Source organism: Podarcis pityusensis (genome assembly GCF_964106645.2).
Source record: "Podarcis pityusensis genome assembly, chromosome: 1".
Classification (NCBI taxonomy): Eukaryota; Metazoa; Chordata; class Lepidosauria; order Squamata; family Lacertidae; genus Podarcis; species Podarcis pityusensis.
Window position 1 is genome coordinate 117777445 of NC_138028.1, and position 24498 is coordinate 117801942.

The window sequence follows — 24498 nt, forward strand, 5'->3', positions numbered from 1 at the left end:
GGAAATGCCGGCGCCTGCCCAGGAAGACCCGGGTCGTAAACAGGAGCTCGCCTCCCGCGTAGCCTCGTTCATACTGCGGTCAAGGAGGCAGGCGTCCCATTCCTGAGGTAAAAAAAGGAATTCCCGGTGGCCGAAAGCCGAAGCCGCCGCCATCATGGGGAAATCATTCGCCAACTTCATGTGCAAGAAGGACTTCCACCCGGCCTCCAAGTCCAATATCAAAAAGGTGAGGAATAGGAGGAGGAGGAGATGAACCAGCGGGTTTCTCCTTTCCCCCCCAACCCAGCCGACACGCTTCACACACCGCCAATGCACCCATGGCCCGTTCAGACGTGGTAGAGCCGGCGTGTATTCCTCGCTTTGGGAGGCCTCCCCCTTTTAACTTCCAGAGATGCTTTCTGTCTTCTGTTCGATAGTGGAAAGGCCTCCTTCTGGAGGTGGGGGGCTTTTCCTTCCTCGGAGGTGTTGGTTTTTTTTTTTAAGCAGATGGCCCTCTGCCATGGGTGCTTTAGAGATGAGGGGGTTAGGCTAGATGACCACCGGGGACCCTTCCAACTCTACGGTTCTAAGATTTCGGGGTGGGGGGTTCCTCATAGCACAAAGCGAACTCTCACAGCCTGAAATATTTTCAGGTCATCCCTTCCGTCATCCCAGCATCCGCAGCCCTGGTTTTGTGACCACTTGAGCCATGGGACGTTGGGGGGGGGGGCAATTAAGAGGCAAAGTGGGGCGACTGGCTCTGGCGACAGCAGGGAGGCCATTTGAATAAAATACAGGGGAGCAGGCAGGTAAGCTGCTCCCTCTGGATCACAAGATTATGGTGCACAGCATCAATTGAATGGCAATGCCCATCAACTTTGGAAGGGCCCAGCCCGCTCAAATATTTTATTGGGGGGGAGTTGGATCCATACGCTAGGGCAGAAGATCCCGATGCCCAGGTTTCTTTCCCCTCTTGTGCCTTTAAAAAATAAATAAATTATACATTTCTCTGTTTTTACAATCATTTTGACATTTTAAAACTTGACTTCCTTCCCCCTCTTTCTGCAGTTCCTTAAATTTTTAATATCTTTTGCATATCCAAATTCACTTAACTTACTCATTTATTTGTTTTCTTTAAATATATACTCTTATGTAACTGCAGGTTATTACAATAATCCTGCCAGTGTTTTTATCTGTTTGCAATTTATCTGTAAATATTCTCTTTCCCCTCTTGTTCCTGATGCAGATGCTCTCTCACGCCTTCTTCCCTGGTGGGTGGGGTGGGGTAGAAATGAAACTACCATTTTGGGGTCTGCCTCAGTTGCCGAAATGTCTTGGGCTGACCCTGGTGGAGCATGTGTCCTCTTACTACTTTTTAAAATTAAACCACCCTGGACAGAGTATGGTGCTTATAATGCCAGTGTTGCAGGTTCAATCCCTGTAGAGCAGGGGTGGCCAACTTCCAAGAGACTGTGATTTACTTTCAGAATTAAAACCTGGCAGTGATCTACCCCTGTTTTTTTAGGGGTGCAGGCTTCTTTAGGGAAGGGAGTTCCGTTTTTGGGAGGAAGGCAAGGGAAGTTGGGGAAGTTAACTCACTCACAAAAGTGTCACTATGGATGAAAACAGCCACTCAGAGGGAGCTCCGTCTTCCCTTCCTGAGTTCAAGCAATGGAGGGGACGCGGCAGGAATCAGATTTACCTACACAGAGGAAAGGGAGCCAGAGATCGACCGTGATCTACCAAAACATCACAGGGATCTGCCATTAGATCGCGATCGAGCTATTGTACATCCCTGCTGTAGAGCATGGGTAGGCAAACTAAGGCCTGGGGGCCGAATCCGGCCCAATCGCCTTCGAAATCTGGCCTACGGATGGTCCGGGAATCAGCGTGTTTTTACATGAGTAGAATGTGTCCTTTTATTTAAAATGCATCTCTGGGTTATTTGTGGGGCATAGGAATTTGTTCATTTTATTTTTTCAAAATATAGTCTGGCCCCCCACAAGGTCTGAGGGACAGTGGACCGGCCACCTGCTGAAAAAGTTTGCTGACCTCTGCTGTAGAGGAAAGCAGCATATCCCTGCATTCGGTTGGGTTGGATCAGATGATCCTCAGGTTCCCTTCCAACTCTACAGTTCTATATGCCCTTGATGAGCGCTTAAAATATTTCATATTCTGTGCCTTGTTGTTCAGCAGGGCAATTCTATATATGCCTGTTCGAAAGTAAGCCCCAACTGAGCTAAATAGGTCTTACTCTCAAGGTTAGCAAGTAAGCGCCAATTTGATACAGGCCATTGAGAACTGTCATTGTGAAAACCGTGGGTGATGTATTACATGCATGTACTTCCCCTTCCTCTCTGTCCCCTAAAGCCTGCCCCCCTCAATCTGTTCTTTATTGTTACTGAACTACCTGGGTCATATTGGGGAAGGGTGTACCTGTGAGGTTGACAGGTGTGTAATTACATGGGACCCCCTGGATTATTTGTTTACGTATGGGTTTTACGTTGCTTATTATCATCCACTCCACTATGGATACTGACTTTAACGTTAAGTTATATATTTCACTTAAAAGATTAATAATGGCCCTCAAGAACACTTGGGTGAATGCCATCTAGCATGGGCAGAGCGGATTATATCTTAAACTGTCCCTGTCAGGGGAAAAGGCAGGGTATAAATATATGACAGAATGGTGAAGCTTAAAAGTTAACGTTTTGTCATCTTTATCTGACAATTATTTTGATGCCCTGCTACCGCTACAAACCTCCAAAAGCTGGTCATTTTACAGATGAGGACAAAATGCTAAATATGTTGTTAACACCTTATTTTCTTGGAAGTTAATACTACTGAAATAAATTGAACTGCAAAGTTAGTGTACTGGTAAGCAATTTCTGGATAATGTGGGATTTTCCAAATTCTACCACCAGCACACCAGATAGTCAAAATACTATCTAATCTCTTAAACCATGTAACTGTGTTTACACATATGCTGGCAGTGTTTCCTAATTTATTTGGATTACAGAATTTCAGTACAGAGGAGGAGGAGTTTGGATTTGATATCCTGCTTTATCACTTCCCTAAGGAGTCTCAAAGTGGCTAACATTCTCCTTTCCCTTCCTCCCCCACAACAAACACTCTGTGAGGTGAGTGGGGCTGAGAGTCTTCAAAGAAGTGTGACTAGCCCAAGGTCACCTAGCAACTGCATGTGGAGGAGCGGGGAATCGAACCCGGTTCACCAGATTACAAGTCCTCCACTCTTAACCACTACACCATACTGGCTCACTGATTGCATATAAAGTGGAAATACTTCTATCATATTTGTTCCCTTTAGGTATGGATGGCAGAACAGAAAATAACTTACGACAAAAAGAAACAAGAAGAGTTAATGCAGCAATACCTTAAAGAGCAGGAATGTTATGATAACAGGTGAGAAACAACATTTAATCTTACATTTTAGTAGATAAAAAACCCCTCTACTTTTGGTTTCCTAAAATCTAGCAGATATAAGCATCTCAGTTCGGGACTTCTCATACTACTAATCTGTTTTTGAGTCTCAAACTTTTATTTGGAAAATGGTAAGTTGTATTCACTGAAGCCATTGCTATTCCAGAACACTTATACAACGGTACTGTACTTTCTCTCCTTTTTGCCTTTAAACCATTAAGCCTTGGAACGTAACCCACACATAAATGGGGATTTGCCATTTTATTTTATTTTAAAATGTTTTAGTATCTAAGACACCCATCTCCTGTTTCTTTGTGATCATTCTCATTGTTTTTTGTATAGATTGCTTATGGGTGATGAGCGTGTGAAGAATGGTCTAAACTTTATGTATGAGGCCCCACCAGGAGCAAAGAAAGGTAATTTCTAACATCAACACAAATATATAAATTATCCCTTTCTGCTGAGCTTGGAACCCTGCATAATAGCTCATAGAACTTGATCCTACATTGTATCCAAGGTTTGAATACTATGAAAAGACTCTTAAAGCAGAGTCTTGGGCAGGTTTACTCAGAAGTAGCTACTACTAAGTTTAATAAGATTTACTCATAAGGAAGTATGTACTACTGCAGCCTCAGCTATAAGTCTAGAAATAAGACCTTGGGGTTTACATGACTGCAAATAAATGTGCATTTTTTTAAATAAGGAAAATACTTGGATTTAATAAGTGCTCTATGATTTTTAGAGATGCATGATATCCTATTATCTGGATGTTGCCTGCAATATTGATATCTACTTGTCTTTTCTAATGTTTCGTCTTATCTTTTCCTTCTATGCTGATAATGAAACAAGAGAGCAAAGAGGTAATTTTGAAATTTATTTCCCCCCCCAATTATATTCGACATAAATTTCAAACCAGGTGTTTTTAACAGGACTTTATATTTGTTGTTTTTAGCAAGAAGGAGAGACTGAGTACAAATTTGAATGGCAGAAGGTAGCTCCACGTGAAAAGTAAGAATTATCCCTTTCTTATTTGGATAATGCTGTATGCAGAGTTTATTTTCAAGTATGTGCTCTTAAGTCTGAAAAGTATGTGCTCTAAAGTCTTAAGTCTGAAAAGGTTTTCCTAGTTCCTCAAGGTTGAAATCTTCTTTAAATAAAACAACAGAAAAAGGCCCACTCAAGTGGTATTATCTTTGACCTGTTTTTCAAAAGTGGATCAACTGAGTCCTATGGCTCCTATATCAGATCTAAATAAATATAAAATCCATGAACTTGTGGAGAGGTGAATGGATAAAGAAAAATGCTGACCAAACTCAGCTGAGTAAACTTCCAGTATTACTGACATTCATCACACAATGGGAAGTTTCATGGAAGTATGAAAAGTGTTCTGGTCCGTGCCTCCAGAACAGCATCAGAAGGGGGTGGGGGTTGCAGCAGAATGGGGGAATCGGTGGGATTCAAATCTTACTCAAATGCCTCTCTTCTCATGCAAGACATGGATCTAACTCAATGCATGTATTTATTTAAATTAGTTCTAATGCTACTTGTCCAGTTAAAAGTCTAAAAGGAAGTTCACAAATATGGAAAAACTATATACATCTTGATGACAGAACAGAAGCAGGAGTAACAAAACAGCAGTCAAGAAAACTCAAAGCTACAGGAAATCATGAGAATATTAAAAAATAATAAACATGGTAGAAAGTGTGTAAACAACATGTTTTTTCCTTAAGTGAAACTTCCTTGACTTGCTGAACATGACAGTTTTGACTAAATAATGATGCTGTAATTTCACAAACTTGTAAAGTATTTGATGTCATTCAAACCAAAGGTTTCACGATTGAAACTGCTCTCCTTTATTCTTAATTCTAGATCGTTTGAATTCCCAATAATAGTATAAGTGTTGAGCTTATGTATACTTATATACCTTCTTGTACTTTAACAGATATGCTAAGGATGACATGAACATTAGAGACCAGCCATTTGGCATCCAGGCAAGTTTTGTGCATTTCCTCCCCTCCTGTTTTCATGGTGAATTTCAAATGTTCAGTGATGTACATAATATTTTACTAGGTTTTTAACATGCAGCTGTTTCATTGGACAGACGGGGATATTGAAGAGTAAAATTATGTCAATATTGGCATTGTTTCAGGTGAGGAATGTGAGGTGCATTAAATGTCACAAGTGGGGCCACGTGAACACAGACAGAGAATGCCCTTTGTTCGGCCTTTCTGGGATTAATGCAAGCTCTGTTTCCAATGATGGCTCAGGTAAGCACTTTAAATGTATTTTTATCATTCTATCAAAATACGTTTTGAAATATTTTCTCAAACCCATTCTTGCACTTGCATAGGAATTTGTTTTGAAGAAGCATTTTCGTGCCACTTCTCTGAAAGGAATAATGTTCCTTCTGTGTTTTGTGAGCCATCTGATTCAGTGATTCCCAAGCTACGCTGGAGCACTACAGTATGTTGCCAGAGGGACTGAAGTGTGCCTTGAAAAACTAAGGCAATACGCTGGGTGCAATTGTGGCTCCATGCAGCATTGATCCCCTCCCGTCACTGCCAATACGTGGGCAATGACATCATCCTGATGGAAAGCTCTTGGATTTCCTGGCACAACTCACACTACAGCTACAAGGCACAGGGGAATCCCTTAAGTACCAGGAAAAAAAGGAGGACAGGGTACTAGGATGCTTTGAGTATTCTCTGGAACTGCACAGAGAGGATACCTGCCCATTGCTCTCAGAGCTAATTAAGAACATACATTTTTTTAAAAAATTAACAGTGCAATCCTATACTTAAAAAGCAAGCCACACTGACTTCAAGGGGACATACCATCCAATAAGTGTGCATAGGATTGTGAGCTTGAGAAGGAAATGTGTAATCAGGAGCAGGGGACCAGATGAGGCTCCCTAGTCCTCTCTGTCTGGGGAGTCCCAGGCCCCACACCTGTCACTGGCCCTGTTTTGCACCCTGAATATTCTTGTTCAGCTAATGTGAGCTTTAACTCTGCTAATGCTCTTGCTTGTCTAGATGGAGAAGGGTTTGAGAAGGTGTTTAGAAACTAGCCTACTGTACAAAGTACTGTACTGTACATACACTTTTGCCTCTGGCCCTATCCACCACTGGCATGCGGCCCCCAAAAGGTTCCCTCGCGCTCAACAAGGTTCCTTACCCCTACACAAAAGGAAGTTGTTTTTTTTTTTTAATGATATTTATTAAAGTTTCACAAAAATACAGAAAACAAAGAAAAAAGTGTAAATTACAGCAAAAAAGCAAAAAGCAAGAAAAAACATACAAAATAAAACAGTTAAAAACACAATAATGTTCCATAACCTATCTTCCTTACTCTTATTTCCCCAGACCTCCTCATACCTCCCTTCTTTGTATTCCAATTCAGTTTGTTGGTTCAGCAAATCCTTACCATTAATCTTTTACCCAATTGTTAACCTTTTTTTTTTTCCATGTCTCTTAAAGCATTACAGCTAAAAACCTCTTAATTTCTATCCAGCATCCTTCTAAAGTTCCTTAATTTTACAATATTTCTGTAAATAGTCCTTAAATTTTTTCCAGTCTTCTTTCACCGACTCTTCTCCCTGGTCTCGGATTCTGCCAGTCATTTCCGCCAATTCCATGTAGTCAATCACCTTCATCTGCCATTCTTCCAAAGTGGGTAGATCTTGTGTCTTCCAATACTTTGCGATAAGTATTCTTGCTGCTGTTGTAGCATACATGAAAAAGGTTCTGTCCTTCTTTGGCACCAGTTGGCCGACAATGCCCAAGAGAAAGGCCTCTGGTTTCTTCAGAAAGGTATATTTAAATACCTTTTTCAGTTCATTATATATCATTTCCCAGAAAGCCTTAATCTTTGGGCACGTCCACCAAAGGTGAAAGAATGTACCTTCAGTTTCTTTACATTTCCAACATTTATTATCGGGCAAATGATAAATTTTTGCAAGCTTGACTGGGGTCATGTACCACCTGTATATCATTTTCATAATATTCTCTCTTAAGGCATTACATGCCGTAAACTTCATACCTGTGGTCCATAACTGTTCCCAGTCAGCGAACATAATATTATGTCCAACATCTTGTGCCCATTTAATCATAGCAGATTTCACCGTTTCATCCTGAGTATTCCATTTCAACAGCAAGTTATACATTCTTGACAAATTTTTAGTTTTGGGTTCTAACAATTCTGTTTCTAATTTTGACTTTTCCACTTGGAAGCCTATTTTCTTATCCAAATTATATGCCTCCATTATCTGATAGTAGTGGAGCCAATCTCTCACTTTATTTTTTAATTTTTCAAAACTCTGCAGTCTCAATTTATCTCCTTCTTGCTCCAAAATTTCCCAATATGTCGGCCATTTGGCCTCCATATTGAGCCTTTTCAGAGCTTTGCTTCCATTGGTGACAGCCACCTTGGGGTTTTATTTTCCAATAAGTCTTTGTATCTTATCCAGACATTAAACAATGCTTTCCTAACAATATGATTTTTAAATGCTTTGTGTGCTTTGACCTTATACCATAAGTATGCATGCCATCCAAATACATTGTTAAAACCTTCTAAATCCAAAATGTCTGTATTTTCAAGAAGTAGCCATTCTTTCAGCCAGCAAAAAGCTGCTGATTCATAATAAAGTTTAAGGTCTGGCAGGGCAAATCCACCTCTTTCCTTGGCGTCAGTTAATATCTTAAATTTTATTCTGGGCTTCTTGCCCTGCCAGACAAATCTAGAAATATCTCTCTGCCACTTCTTGAAACAGTCCATCTTATCTACAATTTGTAATGTCTGAAACAAAAACAACATTCTAGGCAATACATTCATCTTTACACAAAAGGAAGTTGTTTTGGGACACAAACACATTCCACTTGGTATCTGCACATTCTACCACACTGCCACATGCCACGTTGGTAGCATTCAGGGAACTGAGAAAATAATCTGAAGTTTTGGTGTATTGTGGACAAGTGCAAATAGTCTCCCTAAATTTATCTATCTCTTTCTTGAAACGGGTGGAGTTTTTTTGCTTCTGCCAGCAAGTTAAGTACTGTTCTTTAGTTCTCTAATATTACAAACTGAGTTGTGATTTTTGCCTTGCCTTTATTAATGGTTCAAATGGTAGATGTTCTTGTGCTCAGTTCTTTAAACTGAAATACAGTGGTACCTTGGTTTACAAATTTAATTCGTTCTGGAAATCCGTTCTTAAACCACAGCATTCTTAAACCAAGGCATGCTTTCCCATAGCAGTGGGGGATTCAATTTACAAATGGAACACACTCAACAGGAAGTGGAACATGTTCTGCTTCCAAGGCAAAGTTCACAAACCAAAACAGCTACTTCTGGGTTTGCAGCGTTCTTAATCCAAGTTGTTCATAAACTAAGCTGTTCTTAAACAAAGGTATCACTGTATATCCATTCTATTTGTATAACAAATATATATCCTTAGGCCTAGGAGACTTAAGTTAAAATCCCTGCTCTTCTCTCACCTCCCCTGGTGATATTCAGTGTTGCTATCTATTCATATCAGTGAGAGAGAGAGAGAGAGAGAGAGGCCTTCTTTCACAGATTGGATTCTCTTAGGCTGAGGGGGTCCTCTTGGGGCTTTTAGAATTAAAAAGGAAACTTTCCAGTAACCACTGGCAGTGATAGTAATTGACAGTGGAAGGGAAGGAAGGCTTCCCTGTGTACCAGAAAAGAAAGTGTGACTTTCTTTGCTTTGTAGCATTCGTGATTCAGCCCTGCCATTTTAGAGTTGTCATCAGTATTTTGCACTCAACAACTTTGGTTTCTGCAATAACCTCGCATTATAGTATAGCGGTCACTTTTTTTTTGGCCATTGGGCACATTTCCACTTCTCAGTGTTGTGGGTGCCAGTCACAAAGTGGCTGCCATTGGGGACATAGCACAACACAGAATGAGAGAATGTGCACTCGTTGCTGCTTCCCTCTACCCCTTCCACCAGACAACCTCATGCTTGCCAGCCGTGTCCCGCCGGTCCTGATTTTGGAAATAACACAGTACAGTCATACCTCGGGTTACGAACGCTGTGGGTTGCGTGTTTTCGGGTTGCAGACCGCGCCAAACCCGGAAGTACCGAAACCGGTTACTTCTGGGTTTCGGTGCTCACGCATGCGCAGAAGCACAAAATGACATCATGCGCAGAAGCGCCAAATTGCATCACACGCGTGCGCAGACGCAGCGCTTCAGGCTGCAAATGCTGCGGGTTGTGAACGTGCCTCCCGCACGGATCACGTTCGCAACCAGAGGTATGACTGTATTGACTTTTCCACACACACAATGATGCTGTTGTTGTCTAATAACAAGTACAGTTATTTTCCCTCACCATGCAACCACTCCACATGCACATGCAGGCACTCATCACACTCCTATAGACCACAGACACAGATGCATCACTCTCTCTTTCATACAAATACACTTCACAAAGACACAGCCTGCACAGGCAGGCCATGAAGTGGCTGGAAAAGCTACCCTTGTCACTTTTGGCTAATGAGCTATGGTCTATCTTCTGCCTATCCTTGTGAATTGCTTATTAAACCTCAGCAGTTTGCAGATTACTTTCATAGTTTTTGACGTCTCTGGAGCACCCTCTGTTAAAACTCTGGAGTAAAATTTTGGGCATTGTTAGCATGTTGGAAATAATTTCCAGGGGGGTAACTGATCATCTGCTGCAGTAAAAATAGCAAAGAGTCCTGCGTAATACTAGGCTTAACAGGTATGTTGCAGTACAGTACAGTCATACCTCTTGTTACATTTGCTTCAGGTTGCGTGTTTTCAGGTTGCGTCCCGCGGCGACCGGGAAGTACCGGAAAGGGTTACTTCTGGGTTTCGCCGCTCGTGCATGCGCAGATGCGCAAAATGACATCATGCACAGAAGTGGCGAATCGCAACCCGCGCAGACGTGGGTTGCATTCTGCTCATGTTGCGAATAGGGCTCTGGAACAGATCCCGTTCACAACCAGAGGTACCACTGTATGGGTTTAGGAAAGTGAAGCTTAAAGGTCGATCAGTCCAAGACATAACAGTAGATGCATCCTGTTACTTTGCACAGGTGAATGCCATATGACATCACAGTGTGTATGACCAATTTCTACCTAAAAGCCACTGGTGATGAATTGACATAGGAAGATAGTGGAAATCAACACCTAAATTAAGTCAGTGAGATAGCCAGCCAATTCTCTATTGAGTCCACAGTATCAGATTTGCTAATGAATTCCAGTTGGGAAGTTTCATACCGGAGCCTCCTTTAGAGGAAAGGTGGGACAACCTCACCCTTGTCACAATCTTGAAGGTGCCATCCAGGGATGGTTTTCCAGCAAGAACACACTGCACCTAGCAGTGCTGGTTTCAAAGCTCTCTGGCTGCATGGCAGGAATCAACTGCAGCTGGTTCCACTCACATCCTACACTGATCTGCCCCAACCAGATGGCATCCGGGGCTGGTGGAGCTGTCGAGATGGGGAGGGCAGATTTATTTATCTCTCTTTCCTCTTCCATTACAACTTACCACCCGATCTTGGAGTCTCACAGTCAGCAGCTCCTTGTGCTTAAGAGATGGGGCAGAAATAGATAGGCTAGGAACAGGTAAGGAAAAAGCAAGGTTAGCGGGTAGGAGGAGCAGAAACAGTGAGGCTAAGGGCTGGGCAAGAGCTTTTTGTGTGTGCTGCACTGAGAAATGAGAGCTTTTTCTCCCAGTGTAGCACATAAACCAAACATTCTTGTCGGCGTTTCTTGTCTCTGCTTTAAACCAAAGCAGCACAGCCTGTCTGCTCCTTCTGCTGTTTTCCTGCCAAACCTCTGAAGTGGTGTGTTTGCTAAGCTGCTCTCTCTCAGCACAGAACTGCAACAGCAGCAATGTGTATCCTAAATGAATCAGAATAAAATTGGGGGTGGGTTGGGGTGGGGAGTGGGAGAATATTTTTAAAGTACTTCTGATGTATTGGTTTTGGGTATTGATTGATTGAACAAGCTACTTTATGTAAATTGCAGTAAATAGCTGTGTCCTGATTGGCTAGGTGTTTCCAGTCAAGGAAAGAAGGCTATTTAGAGGAGGAGTGGGTCTCGTTACCCTGCCTGAGGACTGTTTTTCTATAGGAAATGGCTTGCAGAAATAGGTGTTTTTATCACTCACTTGCCCCTTTCTGGAGAGTTGAGGGGCAGGCGACAGCAGTGCAAATTCCAAGCAGAAAGATAGGCCATGGGTGATTTTAGTGTGCAAGTGGGAGGGGGTTAGCACTGTGATTAAGCGGGGGGAGGGAGACTGGGCTGTTATGGGGAAGTGGCTGCATTTGGTGGGTCGCTGCGCTTCTTTTGCCCTTCTGGACCAGCAACCCCTGCTTTGTACAGAATAGCATCAGGGTGATTGCACCCATACAGTTTAAAGCCCCTGTTTGGTGCTGATGAGTGCCTTGTTCCTTAAGAATGGGTGTCTGTTTTTAACAATACAAAACAGCACAGCTCTATACTGTAGCAGACAGAAGAAATAACATGCATTCTGTCTGTGTGGGTTTCATTTTTCCCTTTGTATACAGACCATAGTACTAATCCAGTTGGTGATTCAGACCTTTAAAAAAATATAATCTCTCCGCTTTCACAAGTCTCCTATTGAATAATATATCTTGCTGGTGAATGGAGATTATTTTTGCAATAAGGCAATTTCACTGGATGTGGTTATCATGGGATAATCACACCCCTGGGGTACAGCCTTGTCTGTAATCTCCCAGGAGTGTAATTATTTCATGACAACTGCACCCCCCCTGGTGTTGCATTTATTTCCATTATGAAATCTTAGTTTGATATATAAAGTAACTTACTTTGATCACTGGAAAGCTACATGGTAGTCTGAGAATATTCCAGCTGCGAGGTTTACCGAGACCAGCTATAAGCTTTACTACAGCCTTTACAAAGTTAAATTAGGCAATCAAAATGCTTCTTTAGGCTAAGCTGGTTTTAGATTTTTTTAAAAAAATATTTCCCCCCACTGATTGTAACTTTCCAGGTTCATAATCAATATAAGGTAGCAATTAAATGCAAAACTCTATCAGTTGAGGTGAACTGGCACTGTGTATTTTCCTGAAGGTGTGGTCAGTTGCATCCAAAAGATCCCTAATGTTAATCTAGCTTTTTTGTCTTCTAGTTAAATACCAGCAAATGCTAATTATTTATACCATTGATGAACTATGACAAAACTGCTGGAGGAGCACAATTACTTCTGCTTCTTCTGAGGGCCAGATTGAACATTGCAAGAAATGTGTGGCTACCACTAAATATGGCTGCTGGGAAACTGGTTCTCTCTCTTCCTTCTGTTACAGTAGAACTTGCCTCATGTTAAAACAAAACAATGTTCTACATTGTGCTCTTCCACCATGCCCATTGCCAATGGGTTCTACTGACACAAAACAAGAGCAGGGAACTGCAGAACTTGGTGATATCGTGGGATCAGCTTAGTTTTATCATGGGATTTAGTTTTATATTTTGTATCTTATTCTCTGTACAACAGGTAGCAACAGAACATGGCTGCCATTGACAATTGCTGCTGTCTTAAAATTTACTGTCTGGCCCTCAATCAGGGTTTGTTTAAGATTTACACCTTTTAAATACCGTATTTTTCGCACCATAGGGCGCACCGGACCATAGGGCGCACCCAGTTTTTAGGGGGGGAAATCAAGAAAAAAAATATTTTCCCCCCCAGCCCCAAAGAGCAGCGTGCAGGCTACGCACAACCTCTCCCTGCCAGAGGGGTTGCGCACAGCTATGGCACAAGCCAAGGCAGCGAGCAGGATGGATCCCGCTAGCTGTTTTGGCTTCCCCTTTAGCCCTGTGCTGCCTCTCCTTGCCAGGAGACGCTGCGCAGGGCTAAAGAAGCCATAGCCCCATGCAGCCTCTCCTTGCCAGAGGGGTTGCGCGCAGCTATGGAGCAAGCCAAGGCAGGAGGTGGGATGGATCCCGCTCGCTGTTTTGGCTTCCCCTTTAGCCCCGTGCAGCCTCTCCCTCCTGGGAGAGGCTGCGTGGGGCTAAAGAATCCATAGCCCCGTGCAGCCTCTCCTTGCCGGGAGACGCTGCGCAGGGCTTTCCTGGTTTTTCTGGGAGGTGGGGGGATTCCCTCACCTTTCACAAAACCGGCAGAAGCCGCACACACTTTAAAAGGGCTGCACGGCTTCTTCTGGCTTTCCTGGGAAGTGGGGGGATTCCCTCGCCTCTCGCAAAAGCCTGCAGAAGCCGCACAACCCCTTTAAAGAGATTGCGGCTTCTCCTGACTTTTCTGGGAGGTGGGAGAAGCAACTGATGCGGCCAGTCAGTCCCTTCTCCCTCCTGGGGAAAAGCCCGCAAGAGCGCACGGAGCTTGTGTGTGGCTCTTGGGGGCTTTTCCCGACTGCCTCCCCCCTGCATTCGCTCCATAGGACGCACACACATTTTCCCTTGCTTTTTAGGAGAGAAAAAGTGCGTCCTATGGTGCGAAAAATACGGTATGTCTTCTTTTCAGATGGAATATAAATCCTTTTAATTACAGTGCGACTTGCTGCCAAGTAGATAGGTTTAGAGGGACGCAGGTGGTGCTGTGGGTTAAACCACAGAGCCTAGGATTTGCCAATCAAAAGGTCGACAGTTTGAATCCCCGCGATGGGGTGAGCTCCCATTGCTCAGTCCCTGCTCCTGCCAACCTAGCAGTTCGAAAGCACATCAAAGTGCAAGTAGATAAATAGGTACCGCTCCAACGGGAAGGTAAACGGTGTTTCCGTGCGCTGCTCTAGTTCGCCAGAAGCGGCTTAGTCATGCTGGCCACATGAACCGGAAGCTGTACGCCGGCTCCCTCAGCCAATAAAGCGAGATGAGCACCACAACCCCGACTGGACCTAATGGTCAGGGGTCCCTTTACCTTTACCTAGATAGGTTTAGAAGTGCGATCTGCGATCTAGAGCAACTTCAAAATGCAGCCAGGGCATTAAAATTTAGGGTAGGTTTTTTTCATTCAATCCATATGTATGTGTCTGTGTGGTGCTATTGTGGATGCAAATCAAAATATTGACTCCAAAACAAAAACAAAATACAGTGGTACCTTGGTTTACAAACTTAATCCGTTCCGGAAATCCGTTCTTAAATCAAAGCATTCTTAAACCAAGGCATGCTTTCCCATAGCAGTGGGGGACTCAATTTTCAAATGGAACACACTCAACAGGAAGCGAAACATGTTCTTATTCCAAGGCAAAGTTCACAAACCAAAACATCTACTTCCGAGTTTGCAGCGTTCTTTATCCAAGTTGTTCATAAACTAAGCTGTTCTTAAACCAAGGTACCACTGTATAAAAAACAACACAGATATTGGGAAATGTTTTAAAAATGAAGCCAACAAGAATTAGAAGCTGTGGAAATAGAATGGTTATTTGTCAGCATCGATTGTAAACTGTGCGAAGAAAGTTTGCACACACTTGCTTGAAGAATGGCCCTATGAATACAAGTTAAACCTGTGTTTCCTACAATAGCTAACCATCAATACTTAATGGTCAGTGTGCACATACTTTATTGCAGCAAGGCAGGGAAACCAATTCCTGTTTTAAATATTCTAAATTTGACAGAATTCGTGTCATAGTGAAAACTGACATTGGTTGCCCCCAATGCATTTCAACACGCCCTGACGAAATCACTCCTAGCAAAGAGGAAAAAATGGAATTGCTCACTGTACTGTTGTGCAGTGTGCCCTCTCAGCAGAGTCCAGATTAAAATGTTTTACTTGTTTGATTCACTTTGTTCACACATTATAGCTTAAATTAGAAAAGTTAGAGAAAGTTGGCATTGGCCATTTTGATGATGACATAATAAGCATAAGCAACCAGTAAAAAGGGCTGCCACATGAAGATACAACCCAGAGACATTTCAAAAAAATCATAATGAAGTTTTGCCACCTTACATGAGCTTGAAGGAGAGAGAGAGAGAGTGTGTGAGAGTGTGTTTTTAAATACTGTAGAGGGTTCTGATTTACTTGTCATTTTCAGAATGTATCCTAGCCAGCCACTAGAGGGCAGCATGTTCACTTTTAGTCACCGATAGCAACCTTGCATTTTCCTAATAGCAACCAAGTCTTGTGCAAAAATTGTCTCCTTCTGGGCTTGCCTTTAAAGCTAACCACCTCAAGTCAAGATGGAACTCTGCATGCAGGACTCAATGAAATCTCTTTGTCTTTCTCTCTATTCTTGACCTTCCCACTCTAACACAACACACTCACACTTTTAATATATCACCATTTGTTGTCCTTGCTGAAATGCTTGTAATTACATTTGTGTTGTCTGGCTGTACATATATCCCCCCGCCCCCAAAGCATCTATACAGGTTTCCCTTGTCAGAAGGGCTGTTTGACAAAGGAGGAGCAGGATTGGGCTTGGAGAATGAGGCCCTTCACTAACATGACATTATAGCAGGTTAGGGAACCCCAGTCCGCAGGCCAAATTTCAGCAAAGCCATATCCACCTGCCTTACACGTGATGACATATATGACATCAGGTGTGGGGCAGGTAAGGACAGGGCTTTGAAATGGGATTTGTGGACTCTGTCAAAACCCCTTTGACAGCACTTCCCAAAAGCCCAGCAATCAACTGGTTTCAAGCATTTGGTGAAAGCTGCACAAAGTGCTTTGCAAGTCCCAAGTACAAAGTGCTGCATTTTGACAGGTTTCAACCACCTGACATCAAATGACTAACTAGTGAGTAGTCCCACCCTCCTGTCAGAGGTTGCCTGTGGGGATGGGGTGGGTGTGTGATAAAGATCTGGCCTACTGGGCCAAGAGAGTTTCCCACCCCTGCATTATGATAACAGCCTAAATTACACTTGCTGTTACTTCATTATCTACCCCTTATGAGAACAGCTACCAGAACAAGGGACAGATCTAGAGAACCAGACTTGCCCCTCCCTCATTCTGTCCTATGCTTTGGTCATGCTTATTGTTCCTTTTTTCTACCTCTTGAAATCCAAATCTAAACTTAAGAAGCTAAGAAGTACAGAAATCGCCTTCAGTTGTGAATCAGCATGAACTTTTTGATTTGCTTAAGCTGCAATGCCACACACTGCTACCCTGTTCAGATTTCAGTAAAGAGGACAGAGTGCATTAAGCAAGATTCAAAGGCCTGTTCTTTGATATAATTAAGAGTTGCATTATTTAAAAGAAAAGTAGTATATCTAAGAGCATTTGATGTGGTTACTTTTATACCACCTTATGAGAAAGGAATGATCTTGAGGAATAATAACATGGTTTGAAACACCAATGGGGGAGGCAACTGCCAACCTGTGTGTTTCCCAACTAATGCCCTGCGTTTATTTCAACCACATCTCAAGCAACACAATCCTATGCATTTCTGCTTGGACGCAAGTTCAGTGAGACTTACTCCCAGGTAAGCATGTATAGGATTGCAGCCTATGTGTGTATGTATACATATTAGTAGCATCTTGAAGAGCACCTCTACGTATCCGCCAAAGGATCACCCTTTATAGCAATACTGAACACTCATTTTGTACCCTCATTTTGCAAATTACTCTTTTCTTTGACATCAGCTGAATCTGTATTCTTATAATGCCTTTTTTATACATTTCACTGAAGATTTAGAGCCTATTGAAACACTGCTTTCATTTTATATTGGACAGGGGGAGGAGAGATGTTTATATCATTCACACACGACATTGGCCTAGCAGTTAAACTCTGTATAAGTGTTCCACTTTAAACGGCATTCTTAACAACCACTAGGATTCTCAGATATCGTGCTGTTTGGCGATGAACTAGAAAAATAAATAAATAAAACACAGAACATAAGGCTAGATTACAGGGCCAAGCTTTACAGAGCAGTTAAGGTTGGCGTTTAGTGTGCTGAATTAGAAACCGTAACTGCTTCAGCCTCAAACCCACCCTACTGAGGAAATCACATACCAACAACAGCAACTTCTGAAGAGAGGGCCTGTGGTGGCAAATCAATAACCTCAAGGAAGGTGACTCGGGATGTTAAAAATCCAAAGTTCATCTTCTTTTGCGCCTTGCTTGCGGACAACTTTTATCCTTATATGATCCTATATGCACACCCAGCCTCTAAGGCAGGCAAATCGTAAGCGCACTGATTTGGAAATAACTTCAGCTGACATTTAGCAAGAGACAGTATTAGCGGCACAAGAGTACTTTATGTGTTGAGTCTTAAAAATATCTCAGTTCTCTGAATGAAACCTCCAAAATCGATCTTCGATATATTATCCCTACAACTTCTGGCACCCCAACTTTCATTGGGCTGCGAGCATGCCCTTGTGAGAGACAAACATGTACCTGAGCCTGCAGAGGTGTTGTGCTGTGAAAGCAGGTTGTGGGCACATTCACACAATTTCTGAGAGCTGCTTTAAACAAAAAGTTTGGCTAATAAATGAATGACAGCAGATAGAAACAGCAAAAGGTGAGAATGAAGCAGGTAGCTCTGCCTAAGTTGTTGTTACTGACAACAAGAACACTATCACTTGGTAAGTAATAACTAGCTAATTCAGAGTAATGCTAAGAGGCTTCCAGTACCAAATGCAGCAAACCACCTCTTTTTTCCCTAATGAATGTGCCATCATGCTGATGAGACAGAATATCATTTGGAAGTACAAATTTAAAAAATACTTATGGCTAGTGTAACATACTGGCGTTTTGCCAGGTTGGAAGGAGAAAAAAAAACCCAGAATAAGAACAATTTTAACATGCAATTCCACCTGAAGAGCAAAAAGGTAGTTATAGTCCAATCCTATACATGCCAAGTATGCTGTGGTTAAGGTTAAATGTGGTTCATGTTGGTACAGATATAATAATAAGGCAGGTTCCTGGGCTGGGCAAACATAGCAGAGAGGGGAAGAGAGCAATCCGATTTTTGAGCCACTAATCACAGTGAGGAGAAAGGAATCATTACATTTGTATCTACCCATAGCAAAAAACTCATTGAGGTTTTTCTACAATCAAGCAGTATATAAATTTTATGAGTGAAAATTAAATATTTAAGACATCTAATTCTTGTGATTCTGTAGACCTTCCACAAATCATGGGCCATGTGACTTGCATACTCTCATTTGAGATTTATATTGTAAGCATTTTAAACAACATTTAATTTTCTGAAAACTATTTTTTCTAACATCTTTAAAGTATCCCTCTTAAAAGTATGTGTTCGTATTTATTCTTGGTATCAGAAAACATTTGCATCTTAAAGTTGGCATGGCTTTCAAAGCTTGCTTTTTTTATTTTTGTACTTTTATCAAAAGCTTACAGGCAGACAATACCTAAAATATATTGTTTTCAACATGACAAAGTTACATAAGAAGAGAATCCCCTTGCACTTAAAGAAAAATGCAATTATTTTCCATCTGAATCTCCAGACTGCTGTTTTAGAAAATCATATCTGATTATTTGCTCAGCAGAAGATTATTGAGTTGATTTAGCTGTGATTTTACTTAACAAAGCTTCAACCGAATTCCCACTGTGGAGTCCAAAAAAGGTAGAGAGATATAAATGATACATTCAAACTGTGATTTTGGTGAACAGGGCCATCAATGCACCCCTCGGAGCTAATAGCGGAGATGAGAAACAGTGGGTTTGCACTGAAACAAAATGTACTGGGGAGAAACTTGACCGCAAATGATCCATCACAGGTAATGATCTTTTTATCAGTAAGCTGAAAATGTCTGTAAATCTAAATGTGATTGCTTGTGAATTGTTACTTAATGTTTTTATAATATGCATATCCATGGGAAAGCTGAATAGATAGAGCAAGGGATGTGTGTCCCGAAACTTACTGTGTTTTCCACTTCTTCTTTTTTTTGTTATCAGAGTGACAGGTGTAAAATAATTTTTCCAACCCATAGTTTAATAAATGAAATGCCTCCTGTGGGTTAGTAGTGATTTAATACCTGCCAGAGGAAATAGTTTTAGCTTCTGCTACCTTTGCCTTATCCTAAGAGGCTGCCTTAGCCAGAGCAACCAGTGGGTGAAGCCAGAGGGGAAATAATGAAAATGTCCTTCAGGCAATGCCATGTTTGGAAGGTACAATCCAGAACACTTCCCTTGGGTGCTCCAGGAAGAGGATACAGGTAAGTTTGGAAAACACATAGCAAGTCAAGGCATGTTGGGAGATGACAAAGGGTCTGCCGCTGTGGTCTTTCCACTGGCTCTCCCCTGTTCATTGGTGGCATCCAAAGGAGACAATTGGAGCTGTGTACACTTGCATTTACTGGTGAGAAAGCTTTTAAAAGCTGCTTCTTGGAGGGCAGCCCTTCTCCCTCCTCAGGGAAAAGCCCCCAAGAGCCGCACACACGCTCCACGCGGCTCTTTAAAGGGAGCGCTGAGCAGAGCCTCCCGCCTGCATTCGCACCATAAGACGCACACACATTTCCCCTTACTTTTTAGGAGGGGGAAAGTGCGTCTTATAGAGCAAAAAATACGGTAATCTCTTCTCAGACTCTTGGGCAAGTTACGCATGAAGATTGCAGATCTGTGTGTTTAAAACGCAGAGTTGCCCTAGTCCAGGCTTCCTCAAGCTCGGCCCTCCAGATGTTTTTTGGCCTACAACTCCCATGATCCCTAGCTAGCAGGACCAGTGGTCAGGGATGATGGGAATTGTAGTCTCAGAACATCTGGAGGACCGAGTTTGAGGAAGCCTGCCCTAGTCACGTATAAAAAATGGAGAGCGGTTCTGATTTTAAATGTTAAAAAAAGCACACAGGTGAAAGGACGTGACCCCTGTGGCTTTTCTCCCTGTAGTTCCTCTTCAGACACTTTCCCCCCAATTGGGACTCCAGTATTAGATGTGTGCCTGGCTGAGATAAAAGTGCTGCATGGAGATAAGCCTCAGGAGGGATGAGGATTCTGCTCCTCTCACTCACACGCAACCTTTGTTTTTAAAATTGAACATCTCCACCCTCTCCTTTCTACATGCAAGTCCTGCATTTAAAGACATGGACCAACTGCTGTCACATCTAACTTGGCCCTCAGTGTGGGGTGTGCATTTTATGTCTAATTTGAGTTGTACTTCATAAAAATTGAGCTCTGACCAGTGTGCAAGAAATGAGAAACCAAAGCACATAAAAGGATCTTAAATGTTAAAATGGAAACATATTATTTGAAAAGGGGAAAGCCTAAAATTGGCAAGTAAACTATTCAACCAGTCAATACCTCCATAAAGAGTACGGTCTTCCTCAGTTCAGAATTATTGGGACTTTGTGAATATTTATTCCCATACTGTCTCCTTTTTAGCATGACTTTACAAAGCTACTTCATTTAAGTAAATTTTAAAAACCTCTATCCAAATACGTAGGTCGCTTTGTTGTGGCATCCTTAACTCATTTTCTTCTCAAAAAAGCCATATGTTTACTCAGTCAACTATAAAATAACATGTTGTTGTCCTAATATAATAGAGTCGTATGTTAGAAGTCAAACGGAATCTGTTCCAGAAGTCCGTTTGACTTCTGAAATGTTCAGAAACCAAGGTGCAGCTTCCCGTTGGCTGCAAGAAGCTCCTGCAGCTAATTGGAAGCTGCGGAACGCAGGTCGGATGTTCAGGTTCTGAAATGTTCAGAAACCAAGGCGCAGCTTCCAGTTGGCTGCAAGAAGCTCCTGCAGCTAATCGGAAGCTGCGGAACCCGGGTCGGACGTTCAGGTTCCAAAGAACATTTGCAAACCAGAACACTCACTTCTGGGTTTGTGGCATTCGGGAGCCAAAATGTTCGACTTGCAAGGCATTTGGGAGCCCAGATACAACTGTATAATAATAATCATATTGTTTGTCATGGTCATTAACGTATAAGATAAGTGCTGCCATTTCTGTTTGTATTCCATAGCAACCTATTCCCATTTTCATTGTATAGGAATTTGTTGCAAGTGAAGGGGAAGATGATCCAGAAGTGGAATTTTTGAAATCCTTGACAACTAAGCAAAAACAGAAACTTCTGAGGTAACTATAATGCTAACAGATATAGTAGTACTTCTTTAAAAGTTACCAACAAAACACCCCAAAGTTTTTTTATTTATACACACACACACACACACACACACACACACACACACACAGTGGTACCTGGGGTTAAGTACTTAATTCATTCCGGAGGTCCGTTCTTAACCTGAAACTGTTCTTAACCTGAAGCACCACTTTAGCTAATGGGGCCTCCCGCTGCCACTGCACAATTTCTGTTCTCATCCTGAAGCAAAGTTCTTAACCCGAGATACTATTTCTGGGTTAGCAGAGTCAGTAACCTGAAGCGTATGTAACCTGAAGCGTATGTAACCCGAGGTACCACTGTATAATATTGGGGGTGGATGAATCCTAAGCGATATTGGTGATAATGTACTGCACCTTTAATAAATTTTGCTCCAATATTAAATGCACCACTTTGGAGCACTTCCCATGTTTTCAGTAGAACCTCTCAAGGTTGGGGAGTTAAAGCTGAAATTCTGAAATACCCTTCCCTCTATTTACTTTGTCTATAGTGTGCTCTTAGGCCTATATATGGAGGAGATGTTTCAGCTAGTTCTTTCTAAGTCTGAATGCTGTCTTTTTATATATTTCATCAAGGGCAGACAGAAGGACTCTCTCAATAACATGAAATGAACGAATTATATATGGCAACAACCTTCTACAGTTGTAAATATGTTCAGTTGAAAAATATATACAATATGGGGGGAAATGATACTTGTTCTTACTGGATGAAATGTTAACCGAACTCCTTAATCCAGAATAATTAATGAAATTAGCCACAACAATTTTGGGAAACTAGGACTTACACATAACTGAGCCTCTTAAAACAGCAGAATGCCATTAATTATTATTATTATTATTATTATTATTATTATTATTATTAACAACTTTACTTCTTCCAACAGTGTTGCATTTCATTGTGGATGGAGTCTTTAAAAAATAATAATTGTTTATTACTATTGCTAGCTGCCCTGGGCAACTAGTGTCTAAAGTCAAGACTATAAATTTAAATAAAACAGACTCATCTGCATGCACAGCATCTTGGTGGGGGGCACATGTAGCACCTTCAGACAATAAGCAGCTGTGCTTGGCAGGGAGGAAGGGATTCTAAATCCAACCCAGCCATGCTGCCTCTTCCAAACAGTGTGTTTGCACCGTCACTGATCACCAGGTGAGGCTATGCATGTGCAACCATTGCTGCTGGATGGGCTGAGAAGTAGGCATGCATATACAATTCCCCATCCACGCAAGCAGGATTCTGTTCCTGCGTGGCCTCTTGCTGGTTTCAGGCTCGGAGGGGGTAGAGGGGAAGAAGCATGTGCCCCAGGCAGCGTGTTAGGGGGGCAAAAAGCATCCTACCATATCCGTTTTTTTCATACCTGGCCCTTTTGACAGGACTGGAGCCATGATACTGTGCCTCTCAAACTTTGTATAAAAAATAATATTACTCACAGGTAAATAAGGTATCTAGATCCTAGAACACTGGAAGAAATGTTTTATTTAAAAATATTTAGAACATGTCTATAAAAAAAAAACAACCCAAAGCAAAATTACCTTTATGGCCCAGGTGCAAATTGCTCCCTTTGCCCCTTACATTTCATCAGCAGGTGGCAAGTTTGGGAGTAGAGTGTGTTCTTATTTTTTAAATAGTAAACTTGTCACAGTCTGATATTGCGTAGGGTCTGGCCTCTAAAATATAACATTATTCCCCTGCCATACTTCTCTGCTTAATTGCTCTCCTTTTCCATGCTCAAAATAAAAGGAAACTGGATCGCCTGGAGAAAAAGAAGAAGAAGAAGAAGAGAGATAGAAAGAAGAAAAAGCAGCAGAAGAGAAAAAGCAAAAGTAAACACAGGAAACATAAGAGCAGGTCCTCTTCCCCATCCTCCAGTGACTCTTCAGAAAGCAACAGTGATAGTGAGACTGACAGCCGAGATAAAGCAGCACAAAAGAAGATGGATTCTAAGGAAAGAAGAAAAGCCAAGTTTTCAGAGGCTAGCAGCAGTGATTCTGAAGAGAAGGCGAAGACTAAGGGGAAACTTTATGAAGATCCCTCCAGCAGTCATGGTAACAAGGACAAAGATAGAGAGAAGTGTGGACTTTTAAAGCAAGATAGTTCTGGAGGGAACAACAAATGGAGCTCCTCTGAGAGCAGAAGAAAGCCCACAACAAGCAGAAATGATAACACAGACAAGAGAAGAGAATCTGAAAGGTACGGGAGCGGAAGCAGGAGCCAGAGCAAGGAGGAAAGGAGCGGGAGAGACGTTGACAGGAGGTACAGGACTTCTAGCCCGAATGAGGAGCAGCGGCACAGGAAAAGTGAAGCGAAAAGCTGCAGCTCAGACGTGCGCAGAGAGCAACACAGAGAGAGCTACAGAGACAAATACAGTAAAATGGAGCGCAGAGAGAGAAGCAGGAGCAGAGAGAGGCAAAAATAGATAATGTGGGTGGCAGATGTACTGCTTGCATCTTTTTTTGAACTCCTTTAGTAAGGGCTCCTAACATACACCTCTCGTTCTTTCAGATTGACTGTTCTCAGTAAATTGTCTGTCTCTCTCACTTCAAATAACCCTTTGCATTTTGTATATATGTTGCAAACATGTACAGGCTTCAAAACTTGAAGGGATTATTAACAAAATAAACGTGTCTTCAGTTTGTGTAGGAAACCATGTGATTTTATTTTGGCGTGGGGTAAGTGGAGGTTATTGTCGCTTGTTTTAGAAATTCACGTGCAAAAGTACTTTGCAATCCTCTGTAGAAGTGGGAGCTTCTCTAATAAATAAAATTTATCCTTGCTTGGTGATAGATGTAAATACTCTTGTGAGGAACGGAGCAAGGGTTCCAGGTTATATTAAATGATTCCAATAGTATCTGGGTAAAATCACTTTTACGGACAACAAAACGCTTGATTATATTTGAAGCAAGGCATTTCCCCACCCCCACCCCAAGTTCCCCCTAAGAGGTCAATTTCTTAAGTTAAAACAGCACAGCAACATAGTTCCACATAAGTGTGTAGCCAACATTTTTGACCTCCTGTGGAGTATAACTTGGTCAAGGCTATCTAAGCATCTTGAGCCCTAGTTGGTACATGTTACCGCAGT

At 42.0% G+C, this 24498-nt stretch overlaps 1 protein-coding gene and 1 long non-coding RNA gene across 2 annotated transcripts; both read left to right on the forward strand.

Moving 5' to 3' along the window:
- The first annotated feature begins 87 nt into the window (after nucleotides 1-87).
- Nucleotides 88-24063, forward strand: CIRSR (corepressor of RBPJ and splicing regulator). Its single transcript, XM_080973333.1, is given in 11 exon segments — nucleotides 88-226; nucleotides 3308-3402; nucleotides 3763-3836; nucleotides 4337-4370; nucleotides 4372-4428; nucleotides 5363-5411; nucleotides 5570-5687; nucleotides 18973-19079; nucleotides 21291-21376; nucleotides 23160-23824; nucleotides 23827-24063. Coding segments are annotated over 11 exon segments (1407 nt in total). The 5' UTR covers nucleotides 88-154; the 3' UTR covers nucleotides 23877-24063.
- Nucleotides 13909-18051, forward strand: LOC308458612. Its single transcript, XR_013977594.1, has 2 exons — nucleotides 13909-13993; nucleotides 14357-18051. It is a non-coding gene; the product is annotated as an uncharacterized lncRNA (long non-coding RNA).
- Nucleotides 24064-24498: the final 435 nt, after the last annotated feature.